At 29.6% G+C, this 19,568-nt stretch overlaps 2 protein-coding genes across 2 annotated transcripts; both read left to right on the top strand.

Moving 5' to 3' along the window:
• Positions 1-10,615: 10,615 nt before the first annotated feature.
• LOC114172949 lies at positions 10,616-14,873 on the top strand. Its single transcript, XM_028057123.1, has 7 exons — positions 10,616-10,681; positions 11,483-11,539; positions 12,010-12,067; positions 12,184-12,448; positions 12,622-13,457; positions 13,547-14,710; positions 14,830-14,873. The coding sequence occupies exons 1-7, from the start codon at positions 10,616-10,618 to the stop codon at positions 14,871-14,873; spliced, it is 2,490 nt and encodes an 829-aa protein (XP_027912924.1).
• Positions 14,874-14,968: 95 nt separating this feature from the next.
• LOC114172948 lies at positions 14,969-16,348 on the top strand. The gene is made up of 3 exons (XM_028057122.1): positions 14,969-15,252; positions 15,294-15,541; positions 15,882-16,348. The coding sequence occupies exons 1-3, from the start codon at positions 14,969-14,971 to the stop codon at positions 16,346-16,348; spliced, it is 999 nt and encodes a 332-aa protein (XP_027912923.1).
• The last annotated feature ends 3,220 nt before the right edge of the window (positions 16,349-19,568 follow it).

The raw sequence follows: 19,568 nt of genomic DNA, 5'->3' as shown, positions 1-19,568 counted from the left end.
AATTGCACACCTCTCTCTAAACGTTTTAAGAAATTTCACAAGCTGTTTGGAAATTTTGTACAACAAATTGAATAAAGAAATGATTGGCCATTGCTTATTAGCATACAAGAACTAGAAATCACGCAAAAGAGATGGTGCTCAAACGAAAAAAAAAATTCAAATGACATCTTAATAAAAAGTTAAAAATATTAAAATAATAAAAATCTATTGCAGTTAGAATAAAATAACAAAATTAACATTTTTTTAATGGTTTAATATAACCGCAACAAAATACCTGCTAATAAAAATTATTATTTATGTAGTGGAAGAACCGTGTTAAGGATAGGGAATGAACGAAAGAAATGGGAGATGGGAAAGATATTGTCTCGGTTTCAAGGTTAACAAGTATAATATCTTTTTCAATATATATATATATATATATATATATATATATATATATATATATATATATATATATATATATATATATATTTATACCAATTTTAGCTATAATCGGTATAAAAATTCTTTTTCAATATTACAAAAATGTCACTGTATTAATTTTTATACCGGTTGAAAATATAATTGGCATAAAAGATCTCACGTTATTTATAAAATTGTTGTCCGCCTCTGATTTTATACCTGGTGGATTTGAACAGGTATAATAATGTAGGTATAAAAAACTTATTTTGCACTAGCGTTTATTAGGTCAATGTGCATGGATTATTTATACATTTTGAGTTTGAATATCTAAATTAATTTTATTTTCTTATTTCTTATTTCTTTTATATTTTAATACAAATTTTATTTTATTGTTAGAATGTTTTATAAATCATATATATATATATATATATATATATATATATATATATATATATATATATATATATATATATATATATTTCATAATTAATCATTTTTCTTTACCGTTCTATGTATCATCAAATATCATTAAAAGAAAAAATAAATAAATACACTAATATTCATTCATAGATAAAAATACCTAAAATTAAAATATTTAATTTAGAAGGCACTGTTGAAAAAAAAAAGTCAATGAAACTGAATATGTAAATGATATACATATTAAAACCATAAAAGATGCAAATTTGAATGATTTAGATTAGCTTAGATTCACTTGTTTTTTTAAACAATTGTAAAAAAGTCGTGAGGTCATTGTGCATGTATTTTGTATGGAAGCATGTGTGACTTATGGGTGGGACTGTTATATGTACATCATAATATAGCAGCTTCACATTTCATTTAGTTTGAACTCCAAGGTATGAATAAAAATTGCAACAAATTGTGGCACTGTATATGGGTGGCCATTATATGGTGCATTTGAAATCAAAGAAACAAAGGGTTGATGCTGATGAAGTGTTCACTCTAGCCCAACTTAAATCATGGTCTTGGATAATGTACAAAAATCCTAAAGCATTATTTTCATACTCTGATTGGTGTTTGTTGATGTGACCCCAACAAACCCAAGCTCAAGTGCATCAACAAGCCCAAGCCCACATCAAGGCCCAATCACTAGAAGCATGATGAGAAAGATTCACATGGGCCTCTCACAAGATGATCAAGTCAATCATGGGCTTTTTACATTATTTACATAGGCTAAAGAAATCTCTAAAATATGAGATGATGCATGAAGGAAGTTGTCTAGATTTAAATTGGGCCATTGTTTAGGCTTTGCTTTAAATAAAAGCTAGAAAACTTGTTGGGATCATTTGGGTCGAGCCCAATGTGCTACCTTTGGCCGAGAGTTACTAGAGTGGCTCTCCTTTTGGATGCAAGCAAAGCATGAACTAAGCAAGGAGCATGTGATGGAAGCATGGTGCATGTGACTTGGGCAAGGAGAGTGTGATACGCCACTTGGCACCATCTAGACTCATCTACTACATCACATGGTCTACAATCAAGCTTCTTCTCCAAGCTACATTTGCATTTCATCTTTGTTGCATTTTCTCTTTATTTGGCCGGCCATGTTCCTATAAATAGAGCCACTCAAATATTGTAATGGTTACTCTTGAATTGCTAATAGATGCTAGTGTTTGAGATCACTCCACACTTCTATTAATTTGAGAGCACACATGGCTAACATTCTCCTTCATCTCCTCTAGCCACCTTCCATACCATAGCTCCACTTCTACTCTTCATCTTCACCAAATTCTCCATTTCTGAGAGCTACCTTCCTCTAATTCTCCAAATTCCGCTGCACTTCATCTTCTCCTCATCATTCTCCATGGATTTCCTCCCTCTTCTACTCCAAGGACTTCATCAATTGGTATCTAGAGCCATCCAAGCCTTTGGTGCATCCATCCTCTTGGTTTGGGTAAGGTTCTTGGTCCATACTTGTCTCTTCTTTCATTTTCCGTTTTGTCTCTCTTCTCCACTATTTTCTTCACTTTTGCTGCTATTTTTTTTCATGTTTTTAATGTTCTCCACCGTTTGACATTGAGGCTACATGAATCTCCATTGATTCATCTTGTAGTACTCCTTGCTTCATTGGTGCAAATATGATTTTAGGTTCCATTTTCGTTTTTCCAGCACTTGTTCTTTGGTTCTTGAGTTTTCTGCATTTTTATTCGATGAATTGAGTCCTTCTTTGCATTTTATCATTCCAATTATGTTTAAGTCATGTTCTATGCTTTGTTTGTGCTTTAATTCATCTTTTCCACCGTTTAATTGCATTGCTTACTGAATTGATTGAGTTTCCGAACCACATCTCACAACCAAAACACTATGATCCTTAAAGGAAGTGTGTGGATGTTTAAGGCCTGAATCCTCACCGTTTTTCATCCATTTCATCGATTTGATTGTGCTTTTGTGTGTCTAAGATGTTCTTCTATGATTCATGCTTGATTTCAGTTCATAATCAAGTTCTTTAGCTATGCTTTCCATAGAACATCTCCTACAATTTCAGAGAGCAAATCTGCTCTAGTTTTCTTCTATTTTCTACCAAATCACTGCACGCACAGTCTCTGTTTTTGATTTTTTGTGAGTCACTCAGTGCACCAAAATTCAATCTGATTTTTGCCTCATTTAGTTAACATCCAGACGAAAAAAAAAGAATCATTCAAAAATGTTGAGTACAAAAAAAATGAAAAATCACGTAAGTTGAGGCTCATATTTCCATTTTCTGCCACTACAGTTTCCGAAAACTCACTGTTTCATTGCTGTTTTGTGCGTGTTTGTGTGTTTTTAGTGCTTGTTTTCACATGAATTTTGGCTTGAGTTTGTACTCTATATTGCTTCATTATTGATTTGCTTTGGAAGTCAATTCATTACTTCATTTGCTACTGTTTTGCAATGAGTACTTCAGCCATATGATTGAGCATTTTTGTTTTGCTGATTTTGTTGTTTTCATCTATTCTAGTGCCTTTCTAGGTTCCTTTTGTGGTGCTTGATTTTATTTTCTAGCCTTTAATTTTTTGCTTGTCACTTCTTGAACCTCTTTCTAGTCATGTTTCATTTCAATTCTCTTTTGGTTTAGCATTTCTAATTAGCTTTTCTTGCTTTCTCCATTGTTTGGGTTCATCTACTTGTCTCTCGGTTTTGGTTGCTTAATGATGCTATGGAGTTTAGAATGGTTTATATGATATGGTAGCATCTTAGGTGGTGGATATTGAAGTAGAATTTTATCTTGTGTGTTTTCTATATGATTGCCTTCTCCTCACCTTTGAGAGTTTGAGAGTTTTGAGCCTATTCATTTGAGAGAGTGTGTGCTAACTAGTTTGCTTGCCATAGTTTGTTTTGTTTCTTTCTTTCACTCTTTTGCAGATTTGGTTGCTGTTTTTGGATGCTCTAGTAGTGTGGTGCTGCAAAAGACACTTTTACACACATTGGTGCTTGAATTTGGTCATATACAAAGGCTTCCAAAGCCTCTTTTGCTCTCGAGATAGTCCATTTTCCAGCAGTTGTGATCTTTGGAGAGCTTGTTTTGGTGATGTTTTGGAGTCTTTGGCTGCACATTTTGGACATCATTTTAACAACACCTTTTAGTTCTTTAGTTGTGTATAAGTTGGACACCTCTTTTTGGTACAATTGAAGCATTCTAAGGCATTTTATTGGTTCTCCAAAAAGCATTAAAATCTTGTTTTCTAGCATCCAGTTTGCTCTCGGTTTGCTTCACTTTGTACCAAAACTTGTGCATCAATTTCTTTTGCTTTGAACATTCCATTGTATCCATGGCCTACTTAGGTGTCTTGGGGAACCAAAGGTGTTCAATCCCATCTCCTAAGTAGAACCTTTTTCATATTCTAGTGCAACGTTTTAGTAAGTGAGTGTGTTGAAAGTTCTAAGTGCTTTCTCACCTTGCTTTTAGGCCGCATAGTTAGACGCTTAGTGGTTTAAATTTGTGAGACCAAAGTCTCTAAAATTTGTGCCATTTAGGGGTCCGTTTTTAGTGTTAGTCTTTTCTTTTCTTTGAGTCTTGTTTGTGTTTGTTAGTGCTTAATGTCTCAAGTGATTCTATTTACTTAGCCTTAAACAATTGTGTGATCTTTGAAACCTTTTGCAAGTACATCTTGGCAAGGATTGGCCTTGGTACTTAAGAAGTCTTTTAGACTCACCTCGCCTAACCTGGAGGTCTACTTGTGCTTGGTTTCTTCTTTCACTATTTTGTTAAAGTTCTAAGTTCTTTCAATCACCATGAGCACTAGAAGGGCTACTCATGCTAGTACCCAACATCAACAACATGATGAAAACAACCTCCACACAAGTGGTGATGACGAGGTTGAGGTTGTTTTCATCATGTTGTTGATGAAAACAACCTCAACCTAAAGCATTATTTTCATACTCTGATTGGTGTTTGTGCCCAACCATGTGTTTACAATCTTTGTGCTTTTAGCATATATTAGGCTCTTCTATTTAGGTTGGTGGTGGACTCATTTTTTATCCCTGTATTAGTAGACTGTTATATTATCTGATGGGGTGGGGACGTGAAGGTAATGTTCTTTATTTACAATAGATTCAGAATGAAATTCTATCTATCTATGGTTTTGTGTTGCTTAAGTCTTGTTTAGTTTTTGCATGGTAAGAACCTATCACGATAGCAAGAATAATTATATTGACATGACTTGTTCTTTTGGTATTGGAATCTATAATGGTGTGTGGTGTTGTGCTTATGATTCTATGCAGGATTTAGGGATGTCAAAAGTATTCGTACCCGCGGGTATCCGCGGATAAAACCTGCAATGGGTAGGAAACGGATATTAAAAATGGATACCTGCTACCCGTGGGTACGGGTATTTTTATACCCGCATGTTAACAGGGCGGGTACTGGTATCATAGTATCCGTACCTGTGGACGGAGAAGGGTAGCCAGGGATGTTACACCAATAGTCATTCTGAACAAATACGATCCCAAAAACGAAACCTACTCTCTCTCTTCTATCTTAAAGCAATATGCATCGTTGGTTGTCAAAATATGCAACCTAAATTCCCTTTCAACGATCAAGAGGACTCTGTCCCTATACTACTAAAAAAACTTATATTTCCTGCCAATTTTGTTTTGATTTTTTTTTTGCAGGAAATACTTATAAATTTTGTTATGAAAAAAAATTGTAGGAAATTGCTGCCAATTTTTTTACAAAATATTTTGTATAAAAAACTTTTCGTAACAAATTTTGTAGAAAATACTTGCGAATTTTATAATTTTGTAAGAAATAATTACCCATGAAGGAATTACCTGCCAATTAAAATTCTTAGAATAAATAGTAGGAAAAAATCTTTTCTTGCAAATTATTACAAGAAATCTGAACAATGCAGCGTTATTACTATCAATACTAATGCAGTACCACAGGCTTTAGAAACTGATCACATGACATTTTTTTGTTTCATTTATTATTATTTTATTTGTTATATATATATCTATATGATGTGAAGAAATTCATGATGCGAGAGACTTTTATTTTAGAACACTAGTTAAGAATAATTAATATACATCGAATATCGTAAAATTTTATTATTAATTATGATATTAAATCAAATTCGACATGATAACCTTCAATACAATTTTATTTTATTTAAAGAACAAAAATGTCCATAAATATTACTGCTATGTTTAATATTTTATTTAATGTTCACGAATAAAAGTTAAAAAACAATTAAATGATATAAATAATTATATTTTAATATTGTTAAAATTTAAAATATAATTAAATATAAAAAGTTTAAATTAATAGAAAAACCAACAAAGATTGGTGTTAAATATCTAAAAATTTACAAAAAAAAAAAATTAAAGTATCAATTTGCGACATCATTGAATTTTCTCTTCTGATTTTTCGATAACCTTTTGCAACATTCATGCTTAACCAAATATCAAGAAATACACAATATAAAAGTATAGATAAGTTAGTTGAAGACGAACACCATCTCTTTTATTCTTCTTCTCTCTCTAGGTAGGTTACAAATTACTTTTTCTTCATCTCACCAAACCTTCTCTCTTCTCTTAAAAGAACGAGAAGAAACCTACTCTTTCGTCTATCTTAAAGCAATGCTATCACTAGTATCAAGAAATGTATCGTTATTATGGTTAATAAGAAACCTATTCTCTGATTTTGGCTTTACAAGAAACCCTAACCATGCATCCTCATTACTACCAATACGAATGCAGTATCATGTGACAACTTTTTGTTTTATTTATTATTTTTTTATATATTTTATGTTAGTGTTCAATTTTAAATTTAAGATTTCATTTTTCATATTATTTTATTTTCATTCTTTTAGTTTTTTATATTATAATATTTCAGGCTTGTAGGGAAAGTTTATGAACAATTATCTTTTATTTTAAAATCCTTTTACACATTAGAATTTGTTTAATGTGCACGTATATGCACATTCTTGTAAAAAAAAACGAGTAATTTTTTCTATTTTATAATAGGTCTAATAAGTAATGGAAATAAATAGAAATGAATAGATAGGAAAACTTTTGATTTCCAATATTTGAAGAAGTTGAAGTTGAATTTTAAGTATGATATTCTAAAGTTTTGAAAACATAAAACACGGGATTGTTCTTTTTGGTTTATATATTTTATCCAAATTTTTATACTTTTAATTTATTACATCAAAAAAATATAATAAAGGCCATTTTTGTTTCGAAACTACACAATACATAGCAAAGCTAAAAAAATATAATTTTCTAAATCTTAATTGGTAAACAAATTCAGAATACAATATTCAAATAATTAACAAAACATTAAACCTGTTCAAATCACAAACCTACAAATCAACCACATCTAACACAATATCAAATCATCGTATGTTTCAAGTATTTGTGTTTAGGACATTTAACGTGGAGTGCCAAAATTTACAAAGACAATATTCAAATGTTTAATTAACATTCCCGTTATGTGTCCTAAATAGGGAACAAGAAATATACCCAAGAAAAAAGAAAATGAAGAAATGTTATATCTAAAATAGAGAAACAAAAATACATCAAATCTAATTAATTGTAAAAATTGGAAGCATCAAGTCCATCCTTTAAAACGCGGAAGTGACGGAACCTGTGTTTTTTATTGAGAAGGAAATTGAAAGAGAAGCTAATCCTTTACATATAATTAAAAATATTAAGACTTTAAATATTTTAAATATTAAGACTCATGTAATAAACAGACTCTAATATAATTGAAAATATAATCTATATTTTAGGACTTTATTTTTAAAATTCTTTAAATACTAAATCTGCTTAACTAAATATAAAAAAATATTAAAGTATTAATTTGAGACTTCATTGAATTTTCTGTTCTGATTTTTCGATAACCTTAACATTCCTTTTAGCTTAACTAAATATCAAAAAATACAAAATATTTAAATATATAACATTATTGATTATGAATACATAAAACTAGCGATATAAGAAATGAAAAAAATGTGAAACATTTTTGTGACTACGCATCGTTTTGTCTTTAAATTCGTCTGAACTACAACTTCTATGTTAAATTTTATCTTTAATTTCATCTGAACTACAACTTCTATGTTCAATTTCATGATAACAATATTATGCGCTTTTGAGTTACATTATTTAGATTTTAAATTATTTCATACGCTAGTGCACAAGATATTGTTGACATTTTTCAATTTTTGTCAACAAATATGACTACCAGCTACATCAAAACTTACTGAAATTGATTTCATTTTGTAGCATCATGTAATGAAAGTCGTAAATAACATATCTTTTGTGAAAAAGAATTTTTCTTTAAACTTGTGCCACTCATAAACAAGATATATATATTTTTTCTCATAACATTATTTATAAATGTCTATTTTTCATAATATTTACTTTTCATAAATAAGATAAATATGCAAAGGAATTATCTGTTGACAGATTTTAAGTTGTGACAACAGAATTGGATGCCATATACATTTTTGATTGAATATTTTTTTTGGCTTATCTTCTGTTAATTACTAACTTATAAACCTTCTACGATATAATTGACATTTTTTTATACAATAAGTACGAATGAAATATTATATTTTTACGTATAATATTATACATTACAGAAGTTCATTTTTGGAAATTTGTTATTTGTTTATATTACATATATTATATTATTATATTTGTAGCATAATAGAATAATTTAATATATCTTTAATAACGTTATATCTTTTTAATGTTTTATTCTGTTATTATCTTCTTCCCGTTTTCCAATGCAGTAATAATTACATTACTGTTGAAGAATCTATTTGTAATCGTCCCGTCTTTTCATGTGTCATTTGTCTTCTATAAATAAATATTCATCTCCATTCTACCATGAAGATTAAACGGCAAGATCAGTTCAATGATATTCTACATTCTTCCAACTTTTACTGTACTATCTCTCTCAAAGTCGAAGCAAATGGAAAACAACTTCAATGAAGATGACGTTATTAATAGAATGAGTAGGTACCAGTTCTCTATTATTCACCTTCAAGTCGAGGTAAGTTCATTGTCAAATTTTTCAGACATATTTTCTTTTACAAGATTTCTTCTACTCTTTCTATTTCTGTGACGGATTTCTTCTTCTCTTTTACAATATCCTGATTTTAACCTTAACTAATCCATTTTTTTCTTAAAAAAATTCTGTCTTTCGAGGTTGTTGGTTTTGTGGATCGTGCATTCGCCATTCTTTATGATGACGATCTTGAGCGTCAATGGACTTTAAGAGATGAAGAAGGCAATAGACATGTGGTTACTTATAACAAGAATTTACAAAAACCAATGCTAATTGGAGGATGGACTGAATTAAGGCACATATATGATCTTCACGATTTTCACACTATTTATTTTGGATATGTGGGTGATTCTTGTTTCCACATCACTATTTTTCCCAGTAAATGCAAACCTTTGTCTATTGCACGTTTTCTTAAAAGAATTGAGGCAGATAAACCCCTTTTCAATGGACCGAAGTTGCATTTCTTAATATTTCTGAATCCAAATCAATGCAATGCTAGCCATCTGGTGATATTAATTTCATATTTTTTACTAAATGGATGTTTCTATCATATTTTGATTTATGTTTTGAAATTATTTTTTAAATTTAATCCATATACTAATTTCATTAATACTTTATGTAAGTTTTAGGATTTTCCAGCTGATTTTGGCAATTATCTTCGTCAAGGAAGATTTAAATACATTTTTCTTTATGGACCGCGTAAAATAGTGAAGTGCAAACTACTATTGAGAAATCATCCTAAGAAGTCTAGAAAAATTGGAAGTGGCTGGAAGGAATTTTGTACTGCTCATGGATTTCATCAAACTATTGACTTGGTGTTTGAAGTGGACCACATGAAAAGCAATCAGAATGTCAAAGTGCTAACATATTGTAATTTTTAAGTTAAAGTTAGTATAAATAGTTTTGTTTTTATTTCTGCCACTTATGTAGTTTTCAACCTAGAAGTTTTTTTATTTTCAGCAATGCATATGTATAGTTCTACCTTCTTATCAATGAAATCTCTTTGAAGCTTCTCTGAATTACTCTGAAAGATGAAAAGTCATACATGTTATGGTATGATATTCATAAATAAAATTATTTTGTTCTATAATTCAAATGAAATATATATGATGCAACTAAAAGATATATAGTTGGACGAATAATGAAAAGTTATCAGTTCTATAATCATATGTATGGATGTATGTTACTTTAGTATGTGCATACACTCACTGTATGTTATCATTTTGACACATAATGTGGTTAAGATTGCAGATACTTCCTATGAAAAAGTCCTCTTTGTTTTACTATATATAGTACTGCATAAAAAACACGTCTGATTGTACCTACATAAAAAGGAAATGTTTTGTTAGTTGCAAGAACAAATCAACTCTGAAATAAGTGCTATATATATGAATGATTCTGATATATTAACACTCAGCACTGCATGCTCTTTCTCTTTTTAATGTTTGTCTTCTATTTTAATGTTTTTTTTCTGAAACAACTGCTTCCTATTATAATTACATATATTTATGTTTCCACAATTGTGATTAGAGGTACAAGCTACACAAAAAAGTTTAACAAAGACATTCACCAATATAGGAATAAAACAGTAAACACTTTTTCATCCATTGAGTCAACTTACCTTTATTTTTGCTTCTTCCATTGTAACCTTTAAAACTATTCCATAGCATTTCTGTACTGTAATGGAGCATAACGATTGTAAAAATGCAAGGCTCAGAAGGAAACTGGTGCTACAACAAAGGTTCAATGCAAGAACTCATCAACATTCATGTAAGTCATTAACATCTTACTTAAACCATTTATGTTTTCTAATTCTTCATCAATAATTTATTTAAAAATGATGCATTTGTATGTTTCTATGTTTTTTTATGTTGCAGATGACAAAGAAGAGAATGCAAGAAAGAAAACTAAATTTGCAAACCATTCTTCTCAAAGTAAATAAATCTCACGATTTCTTTTTATATATATATTTGTAACTGTATGTTTTGGATTTTAACTTCACAACACAGATGCATACTCAAACATCTTTGTTGTTTTAATCACAGATAAAACAATTGTATCGCAAAGATCATTTCACAAAAAATATAGACAGGAATCCATTACAACAGTTGGATATTAGTAAGTTTTTTTGTTTCTAAGCTATATCTTTACATAATGTTGTTAAATGAATCAATGAAGTCTTTTTGTTTATTTCTTTAATAACAATGCTTCTACAATAATCCTTTTCCAGATGTTGACAACAACAACAACAACCTTCACAATACGAATTCAATATTTCACAGACAAATTGGTCAGTTCTGAAGTTCTTCCAATACTTAATTTTAACATTATTTATGAATAATATTAATTCCGTACCACTTTAAACTAACCTTCGTTTCAATGCAGTAACTGTCAACAAATACTCAAGTTTTTCAAGTACTTTAGTTGAACAACAAATCACTTCACAATCTGCAACTTCTACTTTAACTTACCATAGTCCTTTCGGTATATTTCTACATTATTCTTAATTTCTTATATACCTGTTTAAATGACAATTTTAGATTTTATATCAATGTTTTTGAATGACTCCAGCTTTTAACAATAACAGTCAGAGAAATTATGGACAAAATAATTACAATTCCAGTGCAGGTAATTACATTTGGATTCATACTCACAATGCCAATGCAGGTAGGACAATTGTTTTTTGTTGTTTTTCATAGGTGGGAGATCAGAGGTTGTAAATGAGTCGCATTCTGTTTCTAAGAATAAAGTTGTCAAATATCCTTTTCAAGTCATACAATCACTTCAAAACAGATTCAATCTTGATGATGAAACAACAAGACAACATAATTATTCAGACACAACAAATGATGATTCAACAACGATAAGAGATGATGGTAATTCTGATATTAAACTTATTGATGTTAATATAAATTCCTTTGAAATCATTAATTAGTTTTCATCTTACTAATATTGAAGAACATACTACAAGTACTACAACTACAAACGAATTGTATTGCAAAGGAGAGTTACAAGGTACATAATGTCCAACACAATTGTATATAACTGCAGATTAAAATATTCGCATTTTCATTCTAATGTTTTGTAATGATTTTCAGAATTGCTCAATATTTGAGAACCTTGCTTGGAATGCCAATACTGTAAAGCTCAACTTTGGTATGAAGAAAGAGCAGAAAAATGTAACACCTCAAAGGGAGTTGAATTCTCATTGTGTTGTCAAAAGGGAAAAGTCTAAATTCCACTATTAAAAAGACCACCTAATCTTCTTGAAGGTTTGTTAAATGGTGAAGATCAGAGAAGCAAATCAGTTTTACAAAACATAAGAGTATACAATAGCATGTTTTCATTTACTTCAATTGGTGGTAAGATTGATAATTCAATGAACAATGGTTTTGCTCCACCACAATTTATTCTGAATGGACAAAACTATCACCGTATTGGCAGTTTATTGCCAGAGCATGGATCAAAGCCAAAGTTTGCACAGCTGTACATATATGATACCGAAAATGAAATGACTAACAGAGTGAAGCATTTCAGGTCAGTGAATATATTAAATAATTTCATTATATGAAATATTTAAATACATGTGTTGACATGTATTCTCTTTATTATTTTTTAGTTCAAACACAGGAATCTGTTATAGATGAATCATTGGTTGCTGATTTGATTCAAATTATTGACAATCACAATGTTCTTGCGAAATCTTTTAGAAGAGTAAGAGATTTGTCACTGGAACATATGGAATCATATTTCACGCTAAGACTATTTAGAGGCAGAAACAAAGACCCTAGAGTCTACAATACACCTTCATGTGATGAAATAGCTGCACTTATAGTTGGTGATTTTGGCAATATGGATGTAGGCAGAGATATAGTGGTGAAAAAATGTTCTGGTGAATTAACCAAACTGCACGAAACTCACACAGCTTTCATTCCACTACAATATCCTCTCATGTTTCCATATGGAGAAGATGGTTATCAAGAGGATATCCCAATAAGAGAATCTCATTCAAAAACAAAATCCAGGGTAAGAGTTAGAATTTCTTTGCGAGAATTTATTGCCTTTAGAATACAACAAAGAGCTGTAGAAGCAGGAAATATTGTGAATGCATGCAGATTGTTCCAACAGTTTCTGGTCGATTGCTATACAATGGTTGAAGCCCAAAGGTTGTCATTCATCAGAGCGAATCAGAAGTTAATTCGCTGTGATATTCTTAATGGATTACAAGAAGCTGTTAATAAAGGAGAGACAAATCCTTTTTTAATTGGAAGACGTATTGTCTTGCCTGCTTCTTTCACTGGTGGTACCAGATACATGTTCAACAATTGTCAAGATGCTATGGCAATTTGTAACAAATTTGGATATCCGGATTTGTTCATTACTATAACATGTAATGTGAATTGGAGTGAAATAAAAGAATTTGTCTTACCAAAAGGCTTATCAGCTTCGGATAGACCTGATATTGTATGTAGAGTGTTCAAGATGAAGCTGGATGAAATGATGACAGATTTTAAGAAAAAGGACTTCTTTGGAAAAAGCACTGCAGGTATGTTATATATGAAGTAATATACATTATATAAATTTATATTAAATTAGATTCTGAAAAGTATATTTATTTTTTATTTATATATGCAGGAATGTACACAGTAGAATTCCAAAAAAGAGGTTTACCTCATGCACATATACTTTTATGGTTGGATGGAGAAAGCAAGTTGAAGAATTCAACTGATATTGATAAAGTAATATCAGCTGAATTGCCAAATGCTGATTTGTACCCCAAATTGGAAAAAGTTGTCTCAAGTTACATGATTCATGGACCATGCGGACCTGCAAGACATAATTCACCTTGCATGAAGGAAGGAAGATGTTCTAAATTTTATCCAAAAAAATTCACATCTTCCACTTCAATTGATGAGGAAGGATATCCATGCTATAGAAGACTTGATAATGGTAGATTTGTTGAGAAGAATGGAATTAAGATGTATAATAGAAGTGTTGTTCCTTACAATCCACCACTTCTAATGAGGTATCAAGCACACGTCAATACAGAGTATTGCAACAAGACCAATTCAATTAAATATTTGTTCAAGTATGTGAACAAAGGTCCCGACAGAGCTACTCTTAAAATAAGCAACAACTCTGCACAGTCTGAAAAATCAACCATTATTGATGAGATCAAAAGGTATTACGATTGTAGGTATCTATCACCATGTGAAGCTGCTTGGAGAATATTTGCTTTTGACATCCACCACAGATGGCCTCCTGTTCAGCGATTGACCTTTCATCTTCCTGGCCAACAATCAGCTTTGTTTAAAGATGATGATGATATTAATGTGGTCTTCAACAGATACGAAAATGCTAACACAATGTTTCTAGCTTGGTTTGAGGCTAATAAAGTTTATGAGGAAGGAAAACAATTGACTTATTCAGAATTTCCAAGCAAATTTGTGTGGTTTGCCAAAGAAAAAGAATGGAAACCAAGGAAGAAAGGCTACAACATTGGTAGACTGACTTATATTCCTCTTGGTTCTGGAGAACTTTATTATTTGAGGATATTACTGACCATTCAAAAAGGTTGTATTGATTATGAAAGCATTAAGACAATTGATGGAAAGTATTATGAAACATACCAAGAAGCTTGCTATGTTTTGGGATTGTTGGCTGACGACAAAGAATATATTGATGCAATCAAAGAAGCAAGTGAATTTGCTTCTAGGTATCAACTTAGAAGATTATTTGTTACTTTGTTGTCGATGAATGCAATTTCTAAACCAGATATAGTTTGGAATTCTACTTGGAGTATCTTATGTGATGAATTTTGTACCAAAAAAGGAAGGAGATGAACTTATCAGGTATTTCATATTTTTTTTTAATTTGCTATACATATATATTTTAATTGTATAATTTACTTATTGCAGGTCTTCAAATTCAGAATGCTGAATTACAAATGGTAGAAGTTTGAAAGATTATCCTTCATTACCTCAACTTGATCTTTCAGATGTACATACATTCAATAATAGATTTATTGTTGATGAGCTGCAATATAATAAAGAAGACATGGCAAAAGAACATGACAGTTTGTTTAAAGCACTGAATGATGAACAAATTCATGTATATCAGGATATCATGACAGCAGTTCTTTCAAAGAAGGGAGGATTCTTTTTCTTATATGGCTATGGTGGTATAGGTAAGACTTTTATGTGGAAGACATTGTCGGCTGGTCTAAGAAGCAAGGGCATGATTGTTTTGAACGTAGCATCAAGTGGAATTGCTTCTTTATTACTTCCTGGTGGAAAAACAGCACACTCTACCTTTTGCATCCCACTGTTAATTAATGATGAATCAACTTGCAACATAGCACAAGGTAGTCTCAGGGCAAAACTTCTTATGGCAACAGTTTAATTATCTGGGATGAAGCACCAATGATGAATAGAATGTGCTTTGAGGCATTTGATAGAACACTAAGAGATATTATGCGAAATGTTGATGATGCCAATAAAGACAAACCATTTGGTGGCAAAGCAGTTGTCTTGGGAGGTGACTTTAGACAAATTCTACCAGTTATCAAAAAAGGATTTAGGTTTGATATCATAAAATCATCAATCAACTATTCAGAGTTATGGAATTGTTGTAAAGTGCTAAAGTTATCCAAGAACATGAGATTAAGTACTACATCAAATACTGAAACAGCCAATAATATTCAAGAATTTGCTGATTGGATATTGAACATTGGAGACGGGAAAATGGTGAGTGCATGGTTGAAATTCCAGAACAGATCTTGATTACAAACACATATTTACCTTTATTGGCATTGGTTGAATTTGTCTATCCTCAATTTTGGTTAACATGTTGAATCCTAATTATTTTGATGATGGAGCAATTTTGTTCCCAACAAATGATTCTGTAGAGGAAGTAAATGATTTCATGTTGTCTTCAATTGGTGGTGAAGAGGTGACTTATTTAAGTTCAGATACACCTTGCCAATCTGATGAACAAGATGAAGTGCAATCTGAATGGTTTACATCTGAATTTTTAAATGATATCAAATGTTCAGGGATACCAAATCATAAACTGAAGTTGAAAATAGGTGTTCCAATTATGCTCTTGAGAAACATTGATCAAGCCAAAGGTCTATGTAATGGCACAAGATTGCAAGTCAACCATTTAGGCAAGAATGTAATATGTGCAACTGTAATTACTGGAAAAAACATTGGTGATAGGATTTTTATACCAAGAATGGATTTAGTGCCATCTGATTCAGGTTTGCCTTTCAAATTTCAAAGAAGACAGTTTTCGATATCTTTATGCTTTGCAATGACGATTAACAAAATTCAAGGACAAACACTTTCTAAGTCGGCCTTTATCTTGCACAACCTGTATTCACACATGGCCAACTATATGTTGCTATTTCTAGAGTCAAGACCAAAAGAGGATTGAAAATACTTATATTGGATGAAGATGGAAAGGTAACAAACACAACTAAAAACATTGTGTACAAAGAAATTTTTGAAACTCTTTGAAAAGAAATCAATTATAGGTATGTCATTTCTATTTTTTTTTTCATTTCAAAATTGTTATAAATATATATCAATTGATTTATGTCATTTTCTGCTATGTAGGAAAATCATGGTACAGTAAAAGTTGAACAAAGAAGTCATTGTGTACAAAAGGAAATTCTGTACAAAACAAATTTATGAACTTCAATACCAAAGGATACATTCTAGGTATGTCATTTTTTCTTTTTTTATTCTTATATTAACAAAGTAGTTTATTAGTCATATTTTTGTTGTTTGTGGTTGACAATAGTATTCAATGAAATCAAATATTAACTTCACATACCACTTTAATTACATTCTAAATTCATCTATTCTATTCATACACTTCAACATCTTTTTAAAACATTACATTCTCATCATATAGATTATTAAATTTCCAAAACCCCATTGCTATTACCAAAATTATTAAATCTAAAAAAAACCCGTGCGTTGCACGGGTAGAAGGACTAAGATACATTTAAGCTCCTGTTTCAAGCATTTCCTTTTAAAAAAAAATTAAATCTTTTTTCACTATGTTACTATTTGCTTTAGATAAACCCATACATAAAGGAATAACCAACCACATCATGACCATTTGAGATTCTCACTTTATAAAATTGTTGCTGCTATCGAATTTAGACAGTTCCTTCACATGAATCAAAATTTCCTTATATAAAACTAACAAAAAAATAAACATAATCACATAGAGTCATTCTGATATATATCTTATGTAATGTGTATTTCAGAACTATTGTAAGATAATCATGTTATCTTATATCATGTTGTGATTGAAGAACCTGATCCAAGCTAACAAAATGAAATGATAACTTTCTTTCCTAGATATGTTTGTAAAAAGTAGATATACAATTCAATTAAAATGGGAGAAAAGCACTAGATAAGTGGTTTTGAAGCCAGTCATGGATTGCAGAACGAAAAGCATAATTGGGAACAAGATTGTGACGGTCAAGCTTATCATTAGTCATTGGTGAGTTGTCATTACCACCATCAAGCCATCCTTGTATAGCCAGTTAATTAACTTTCACTTAATTCCTTTTTATTTTCACATTCCCCTTATGTGTCCTAAATAAAGGAACAGGAAATACAAAGTGAAACCAATCCTTTAAATATAATTAAAAATATTTTAAATATTAAGACTCATGTAAGAAATAGACTCTAATATAATTGAAAATATAATCTATATTTTAGGACTTTATTTTTAAAATTATTTAAATATTAAATCTGCTTAACTATGCACATATATGAGTAATAATATGATGAGCTTATTTTTCTATTTTATAATAATATGTACAAATACAGTAATGAAACTAAATACAAATGGATTGAGAATAAAACATATGATTACCACTACTTTGAAAATAGTTAAGTTCAATTTTAAGTATGAATTTTTTAAAAATTGAAATCATAAAATATGGTATTGTTATTTTGTTTCTGTTATTTTTTTTATCCACCTTTATATACTTTTTACTTCTTTTATTACTGTATTTAAATATAAGAGGAGACCGAATGAAATATATGAATTTGTGATCTTAAAAAAAATATATTCTGTCAGAAAAAAAAACTTTAAATGTTGGACTATATCAACTTTATTTTTTTCAAATTTTTATTATATATTTAATTTTTTACTTCATTTTTCTCAAATAATTTCACTTACAATCAGTTTATTATTTAATTTAATTTTTCTAACAAATTATACTAAAACTTTAACAAATTCAATTATTTTATCATATACATTTGCTAAATTTAATTGAAATCAAGAATTTCTTGACTTTATTTATTGTTTTCCTAGACATTTATTACTTATTTTTTTTTCTACAAATATAAACTCTTTCTCAGACTAGGGGTAGACAAAAAATCTAATTTTTTGATCCAATCCACTTTTGCTTTGACCCAATCCATTTAAAATCCATTTTATTAAAAATCAAATCCATTTAAAATTCATTTAATGGATCTGGATTTCAATCTAATTTACATCTTATATACTTTATGGATTGAATATCCATTCTATAAATCAAGATTTTCAAATATGGATAATCCAAAAAATTCAATCCCAATTTTCAGTTTAAATCTTGATCCAAATATTTGGATCTGGATTCAAAAAAAATCCAAACTAGTTTTGCTAAAGAAATGGATTTGGGTTGAAAATCTAATCCAATTATTTAGATCTAAACTGTATGTGGATTTTATCATTAAAAATCTAATCCATACTCACCACTATCTCAGACTGAAACAATGGATACGATATCAATCAAGAACACAAATAAAATAAAAACTAACTAACAAATACTATAGAATATAAAAAAATTATCATCATGTACATGTACAAACATTTGGAATTAAAACAACCATTTTAAATTTTCAAAAAATAAAACATTAATCATAATTGGTACAATTAAGATTGACATAACTTTTTGGACACCTTAATTTTGAGTACAATATAACGAAAAAATGTTATCTTTAAGTTTCATTTTAAGTCCTAAAAATATAAAAAATAATGGTTAAACCATACCAAAAAATAGAAATAAAACCTAATTCACTTCTCCAATTTAAATTACATATATGATTATTTATTTACATATTTGATTCAAATGTTACTCATCTCCAAAATGATTTTTTTAATACACAGTAGAATATTATTAAAATTATCTTTTGAATGAAATATATTTATTTTAGTTCTTTTTATATACCAATTTTCAACTCCTTTTCAACAAAATGTATTACAAAAGTATTAAAATCACATTGATTTTCTTGAAAAGTAATGAGTTAATATATGAAAAGAAAATTTTTAATATTTTAAATATTAATTAAAATAATTAACACAAAAATAAAGAGGAAATGTAAATAATTACCTTTTAAAGAGAAAAATTGTAAAAATTATAGTTCATTGAGTAATAATTTAAAAAATATATTTATAATAAAAATATTATTAAATTATAAAATTATACACTTATATAAATTCTTTCAAACGGCAAGTAAATTTTTTATTAGTGAGTTGTTAAAATAAAATAAAATCTTTAATTAAGAATTTAGAAGGATCAAGAGAAAAATTCTCCCTTGTAACTGTGGTTATTATAATTATGTTTTACCTAACACTCCTAAAATCT

This window comes from Vigna unguiculata, unplaced genomic scaffold (assembly GCF_004118075.2).
Source record: "Vigna unguiculata cultivar IT97K-499-35 unplaced genomic scaffold, ASM411807v1 contig_8, whole genome shotgun sequence".
Lineage (NCBI taxonomy): Eukaryota > Viridiplantae > Streptophyta > Magnoliopsida > Fabales > Fabaceae > Vigna > Vigna unguiculata.
Note: the sequence above shows the minus strand (reverse complement) of the source record. Positions and strands in the feature narration are given on the sequence as shown.